At 48.2% G+C, this 7,616-nt stretch overlaps 1 protein-coding gene across 1 annotated transcript in view; it reads right to left on the minus strand.

Annotated features, from left to right (window-relative positions):
* LOC133363261 (uncharacterized) overlaps positions 1-2,721 on the minus strand; it is a 54,836-nt gene extending 52,115 nt beyond the window's left edge. Inside the window, exon 1 of the mRNA XM_061582651.1 lies at positions 1,871-2,721. Coding sequence (XP_061438635.1) covers positions 1,871-1,925 — 55 coding nt within the window. The 5' untranslated portion in view covers positions 1,926-2,721. The remainder of the gene's footprint in view (positions 1-1,870) is intronic.
* Between the last annotated feature and the right edge of the window lie 4,895 nt (positions 2,722-7,616).

The following is a 7,616-nucleotide window of genomic DNA, read 5'->3' on the forward strand; positions in this document are numbered from 1 at the left end:
TTTAATAGATTTTCATGGGCCCTAAAAATTTCATTTTTTTCTGATGTGAGAAAAAAATTAAAACATTTTCTTCTACCCTAAAAGTTCATTTTTTCCTTCTGATTTTAAGAGAAATTAAAACATTTTTGTGGGCCCCTAAAAGTATCGTGGGCCCTAGGCAGTGTGCCTACTGTGCCTAATGGATAAGTTGGCCCTGGCTGGGGGGCAACTGCGCTCCTTGGGACTCTGCAGCTTGCCTACGGTTGCACAGGTGGCAGGGCAGGTAACCCTGCCCTGAGCCACTCACTGGGGGGTGATCTTTAGCAGGCCCATAACAGCCAGGAGGCACAAGTGGCGATCTGAACTCGCAGACTTTGGACTCCCAGCCAGGCTCTCCTCCCCACTGTGCTGTACCAGCTATGCAAGTGAAGTACAGAGCCCAAATTAAAGAAAAATAGATTTAGTATATTGGTATGGATGCATTCTAGAAATTGAAGGGGAAAGCCTATCACTACCAGAAGACAACAAACACAAAAGGAGCAGGAAAAAACCTCTCAACTCTATATTTATACAAAACAGTGTCAGGTTTTCATCACATGCTTTGAAGTACTGTTTTTAAAGGTGTCTTATGTTTTATAGGTGTACGCCACCCTGATATGTTAAGTCATAATTGACTTGAAAGCACATAACAACAACATTGTCTTTTCTAGTGAATCATAAAGAAAGAGAAAAATGACTGCTTGCCAGTTTCCTTTTGACAGTGGTGCCTCTCTGGGCTCTGTTGTGGTGCACTGATGCTGCTGAATTTTTGTTTAATGCAGTTATTTATTATATTAATATTATGATGGCCCCAAACTGTATCTATGCCTCATCAAATTCAATGGGAAAATTAACTTTAGCTGGATCATGCCCTCTTCCCAAACGGAGGACAGGTAAGGATTCCTTTCCCCAAGGCCAATTTAGGGATAACTAAAATCTCCCCTAGTGGCATGCTCAGGTTTATTCTGAGCAGGGGTATAGTCGTCCAAGGTCTTGGAGGTCTTAGACCCCTTACTTTTTTGAGAGCTGGGTCCCTATGTCTCCAGCATCCTATGAGCCAATCAGCATGAAAGGGTGAAAAGAGAGCCTCTGAAAAGAGTCCTCCAGTATACTTCCTTGTCCTTTCCTGCTGAATGGAGCCAATCAGAGTGAAAGTAGGCAAGTCAGCCACTGAGAAGACTCCTCTAAGTAGCTAACACTCTCCTCTTTCATGCTTATTGGCTTCTAGGGACATCTGTTGTTGTGGTAGAAGGCATTAACAAGAATCTCATTGTCAACCCTGCAACCACAAAAAGGGGGGGAGGTGTGTCGCTGTAACTATCAGGAAGGGACCCTGCACTTCTGAATTCGCCGCTACACTCCTGATTCTGGGTTAGATTCAATTACAGGAGAGAGAAGGGAGGAAAGGAGAAGTGGCCGGCGCCTATTCACACGTTACCCGCCTGCGTGAGCGCGGGACCATAGGGCCCTTCTGTCGCTCTACAAGCGAAAGGCACGTCCCGGGATGGGATGAGACGGGGGGGGTACTCAGACGAGCGAGGGGGAAACCCCCAAGCCCGACCACTGACGAGAAGGGAGGGCGGAAGCAGCGCCTAACATCGGGCTGACACGCGTCTATTTGGGGAAGGCAAGAAGAAAGCTCCGAGGGGGAAGAAGGATCCCGACCATCGGAGATACGGATGTCTGGGGCAGGCAGCGGTGGGAGGACACGTAAACCGAAGAGTGATGGTGGAAGAAGGAGAGATGCGCGGTCCAAATGCCCTCCTCGTGCACAGGCGCCCCCTCCCTTCCCCACGGAAAAGACCCGACTCCTGCCCCCTCCGTGCAAGGTGCCGCCGCCGCCGCACCTCACCGTAGTTGTCGTGCGTGTATCTCCGCCGGCGGGCGTGATCCGAATCGACCGACATGATGGCAGGAGCAGAAGCAGCGGTGCCACGGCCGCGACCCGGAGCTGTCTCCTGGGCTGACCGCCCGCGCGTGTGAACGTGCGCACCGCTCTCGGACTGGAAAAGGAGCCGACGGCTCTCCTCCTCCTTCTCCTCCTCCCGGTCCAGGCGGGCCAAGCACGTGCAAGGGGCTGAGCCCGGGAGGAGGCGCGGCGCACTCGGAGCATGCACCTCCCCTGTCGAGGAGGGGCGGGGGGCGCGTTGCAGCGCAGGGAGACCGGCGGGGGGCGCTGATGGCCACTCAGCCACCCACCGCTCGGGCAGCTCCGCCTGGCCCTGCCAGGAGCAGCGCCTTGGGTTCTTGGGTCCAAGGCGCCAGTCCTCAGGCGCGTTTGGTCGTCGTGGGCGAGCGAGCCCCGCCGCGGCCTCCCAGGGGGCGGTAGCCAACCGAGCTTGACTCAAGAGTAGGCCCAGGGAAGTGACTGGAGCTCAGTTAGACGCGTTCCTCCCTTTCGGCGGGTTCTTCGCCCCGAGGGTGACGAAGGTGCAGACAACCTGAGGCGGGTGGATACCACGCATGCAACGATGGTGTGCCGTGTGAATGCGATAAACTCGGCTGTGCCTGTCTGGGCACCCTACAAGCACGCCAGGGGGGGGGTGTTTGCGCGCAGGGGGGTGAGAACTAGTTGCTGCAAGCTCTGTGGGAACGGTCCTGTCTCGGCACGTCTGTACCAAGCATTTAAAGCACATCGCGAAGCATCTGGCGTCCTGGGAACTGTAGTTTGTCAAGGGAGCTGGGAAGGTGTCGCTCTGTGAAGGGGAAACCACAGTGCCCAGGATTCTCTGGGGGAAGTCACGTGCTTTAAGCGTGCGTTGGATGAGCTTTAAATGCATGATGGGGATCTGCAATGTTTGCAGTCTGGCAGAGGTCAGCCCGGATTAAGCGTAGGCAAGAATAACTCTTGCGTTGTTGTGGTGAGGGGAATGCATGCTGCGCATGTTCAGAAACGCTGAGGTTTGTCATCCTTTCAGGTAGTGCTGGAGGGGCCTTGGGGCCAAATGTGGCTCTCCAGGCCTGTCTAGCTGGCCCTTGGGACTCTCACATAGCCATGCTCCCGCCTTAGGCCACCACCACCCCCCCGGGTCCTAGTGCCAATGCGTCTTTAAACTACAATAATGTCTTTTGCTGGGCTGGATGAGGGCTAGAGGTGTGCGTAGAGGAGAAACCTGTCACTTTTGCGGGACTGGAGTGTAATCCACTGTACAAAGAGTCACATCAGCTGCCCTGCCCCTCCTTTTTTGCCTCTGGCTGGCCTCACCCCACCACAGGCATGCGGCCCCTGGGAGGCTCCCACAAGGTAATGTGGCCCTTGGGCTGAAAAAGGCTTCTCCACCCTCTGCTTTCTCAGCAGTCTATGGCCCTCCAGGTGTTGTAGGACTCCAGCTCCCATGAGCCAGCATGGCCAGTGGCCAAGGATTGTGCAAGCCGTAGCCCATTGTGTGAGCCCCAACAATCCACAGATTCCCCCTCCGTTTTAGGGCTAAATTTGAGCACAGAAAACTGCCATTATTTAAAAATCCCTTCCTTTTAGGTAGTCCTGGAATCCGACATTCTAAGCCTCCTTCTTAATCAGTGGTTATGTCCAAATTGCCTGGTTTATGTGCCATGTCTGAGCAATGGCATCCATCTACATTGCAGTGAATAGGAATGATGGCAAATACATGGTTTGCTTCTGAAGATTTGACACAACTCCTGCAGCTAAGAGATACCCATCTTCCATCATGACCATCTTCCATCTGGAAACCTATGCCCTCACTGTGGGAGGCTGTGTGGATCCAGAATTGGCCTCCACAGTCACTTACAGACCCACTGTTAAAGACCTTACCCTGGAAGACAATCTACAATGAATGAGTGGCATACCCTAAAGAACAGGGTGCCTTTGAGCACATGCTTAGCCCATAGTTATGGCCTGTATCAGAATCAAGCTCACAACTAATTTCATACAGAAACAGGCCCAAACATTTTTTTTCCAGCAAGGCAATTGCCGATCTGTTGTAGAGCACCCAGAGATCTCCTGATCCACCCTTTCTGCAGCTGCAATCTCATTTAATACAGTAGGGGCTTACTTTCAAATAGACTTGGCATATAATTGTACTGTTTCCAAACCTGTTTTTGTTCCAAAGTTATGTATTGGCATTTCCCCCCATTCTTATTTCACAAACTTTACATTTTACTTGACTAAGGAAAACCTCCAAGTGGTTTATAAGAAACATTAAAATTATGAAAAAAGTTAAAAACAAGTAATTAAAAACATTTAAAAGACAATTAAAAGAGCAGTAAACTAAAAAGAGATTAAAACACATCAACATCTATGACCTGGGATGCCAGGGTTTGAATCCACACTCAGCCATGAAGCTCACTGGGCGATCTTGGGCCAGTCACCGTCTCTCAAGCTAATATAGTCACTATACTGCTGGCATTACAGAGTTGTCCAAGACTCACTTCTTGCATTTCATGCCACTATGGGCTCTAATCTACCAAAGCACATATCCTTTTAAATCTGTTAGTCTTTATGAGGCTGTCTTTTGTGCTTCCTACAGAGACTTTCAGAGCCCCTACAAGTATTTTAAGTCTTCCATTTTGAGCAGGCTTTTGACTACCAACACTAAACTTTAAAATGAGGAGTCAAGTTTTAGCTAGATTGTGTGTCATTTTTACATTGTAAAGATAATGGCCCCTTGACTGAATCCAGAACTCTTGAGTCGCACGCTTGTGTAATGCTAATGCACAGTTCAGATTTTGGGATCGCACAGAATAAGAGTTCAAAAGATTTAGTATTATTGTAACCATATTGTAACATATACGCTCATGGGGTCTGAACTGGCGGTGACCGACCAGGAGAGAGACCTCGGGGTTGTAGTGGACAGCACGATGAAAATGTCGACCCAGTGTGCGGCAGCTGTGAAAAAGGCAAATTCCATGCTAGGGATAATTAGGAAAGGTATTGAAAATAAAACAGCCGATATCATAATGCCGTTGTATAAATCTATGGTGCGGCCGCATTTGGAATACTGTGTACAGTTCTGGTCGCCTCATCTCAAAAAGGATATTATAGAGTTGGAAAAGGTTCAGAAGAGGGCAACCAGAATGATCAAGGGGATGGAGCGACTCCCTTACGAGGAAAGGTTGCAGCATTTGGGGCTTTTTAGTTTAGAGAAAAGGCGGGTCAGAGGAGACATGATAGAAGTGAATAAAATTATGCATGGCATTGAGAAAGTGGATAGAGAAAAGTTCTTCTCCCTCTCTCATAATACTAGAACTCGTGGACATTCAAAGAAGCTGAATGTTGGAAGATTCAGGACAGACAAAAGGAAGTACTTCTTTACTCAGCGCAGAGTTAAACTATGGAATTTGCTCCCACAAGATGCAGTAATGGCCACCAGCTTGGATGGCTTTAAAAGAAGATTAGACAAATTCATGGAGGACAGGGCTATCAATGGCTACTAGCCGTGATGGCTGTGCTATGCCACCCTAGTCAGAGGCAGCATGCTTCTGAAAACCAGTTGCCGGAAGCCTCAGGAGGGGAGAGTGTTCTTGCACTCGGGTCCTGCTTGCGGGCTTCCCCCAGGCACCTGGTTGGCCACTGTGAGAACAGGATGCTGGACTAGATGGGCCACTGGCCTGATCCAGCAGGCTCTTCTTATGTTCTTATGATGTCAGAAAAATAGCAAACAAGCTTTTAAATTCTCCAGAATTGGGGAGTCCTACTCGCTCACTGCTGTGCTCTGGCTTCCATCAGCAATTCCTTTTGGGGCATAAAACCCACTTGCCATCACCCACAAATTGAACCGCAATACTTGCTCGACATTCATACACAGGACAAGAATTGTAAGTACTGAAAGCTGGTCAAAATTACATAAATGGGTAAAACATTCCCTATTACATTGGCTAATACAGGCACTCTGTTGGCACACATTTTGTACTGGTGTACATAGTTGCTTTCTGCCGGTCCAAGGAATGAGCTCAAATTAACTTAGAAAAGTATCACTACCCTTTTACAGGAGTTCCTTAACTGAGCTAGATTCCTAGCTAGCAGATGGAGTCTCACACCTGGCCAATCAAAATGGATTCTGTTTGCTATCGAGACAGTTTAGGCCCAGCAAGGTGTTTTTGTTTTTCCAGCTTCCATTATTTGCCGAAATATACAGTCAGGATGACTGCTCTTACAATTATCCCCTCTTTTTGTTGCTGTTACACAAAGGTCCTTTGGTAGTAAGTTCTGTGTCTTAGGTTTATATGAAAAAAAATTAACACATTCAAGACGACTGCTTGTCAAGCACACCAGTGAGATCATTCTTTTTCTTGTATAGACAGCAAGACTGTACATCTGAGCTCTCAAGGGCTTATTGTGCTGACAGCTCTGCACAAATCCATACTGGCAGACCAAAACAGTGAGACGAAGGATACCAGTAGCCACACTGAACTGTGGATTTTCTCTGCAGTTGTCGAAGACGAAGCCTGACCAATTCTAAAAAGGTTTGGGCACAGGTAACCATTAAAAAAAAAGGGGGGTAACATATTCAGCAGGAAAGAGCACAGAGGAGTTTCATGGCAAGCCAGAGAGTGCACATTTTCCTTTTTTGGGGTTCACACAATAAGCCTGGTTTGGGGTTCATTTTTACAAAGACGTGCTGGCAATTTTCACTGAGAAAAGCTGTACTTTTATAGGATTTTCATCCTGCAATTGTTACTCAGACATTTTTTTAAAAACTCAAGCCAGCCCTTGAAATATCTTCATATAAGTATAAAAAGGGCATTCAAATTTTGCTTCCAGCCCTTAAGTATATTTGCCATATATTTTAAAACTGCTCCTGCTGCTTTCACCCTTGACAGAGGGAGTTTGCAGCCCCCAGGAGCAGCAGAGGAGAGGCCCATGTCAAGGAGTGTGGCCAAAGCAGCATCTGAGGGACTAGTCAACTGGTGGACCACTGGCTGCCTATTAGAAAAGGCCAATATACAATGTAGACTAGCTGTGTCAAAGAGGATGAATTTAACAGGCTTCTTTTAAGAGTACAATAAAACAGTTGAGGGATAAATATCCTGTCATCCCTGTAGCGACTTGTGTAGGGCTCAAAAGGAACTATGGAATTCGCTCCCACAGGAAACAGTGATTAACTTGGGTGACTTTAAAAGAGGATTAGACAAATACATGGAAGGATAAGACTATCAGTGGCTACTGGCCACGGCGGCTCTGTTCGTCCTCCACAGTAGGTGGCAATATGCTTCCGAGTATCAGATGCTGAAAACTGCAGGAGGGGAGGGTGCTATTGTGCTCAGGTCCTGCTTGACAGCTTCCCCTTAGGGAATCTAGTTGGTCACTTTGAGAACAGGATGCTGGGCCTGTTCCTGCAGCCAGGTTCTTCTGCTGCTCTCAACTGTTGCTCAGTAACAGGACTATGCAGAATTATGGGAGGCGAAGTTAGCTGCAAAATATTTCGCTTCTCTGGTACTTACATAAAAGGATAACTGCCTAAGGCAGGAATGGGAGACCTGTGACCCAACTACCATCAGCTCCAGCCAGCACTGCCAATGGCCAGGAATGATGGGAGTTGTAGTCCAACATCTGGAGGACTATAGGTTCCTCATTTGTGGTGTAAGAGGAAGGCAGGGGGAAGAGAAGGGATGCAGAATACAAAGTTGTGGCACACCAA

Source organism: Rhineura floridana, chromosome 8 (assembly GCF_030035675.1).
Source record: "Rhineura floridana isolate rRhiFlo1 chromosome 8, rRhiFlo1.hap2, whole genome shotgun sequence".
Taxonomy (NCBI): Eukaryota; Metazoa; Chordata; class Lepidosauria; order Squamata; family Rhineuridae; genus Rhineura; species Rhineura floridana.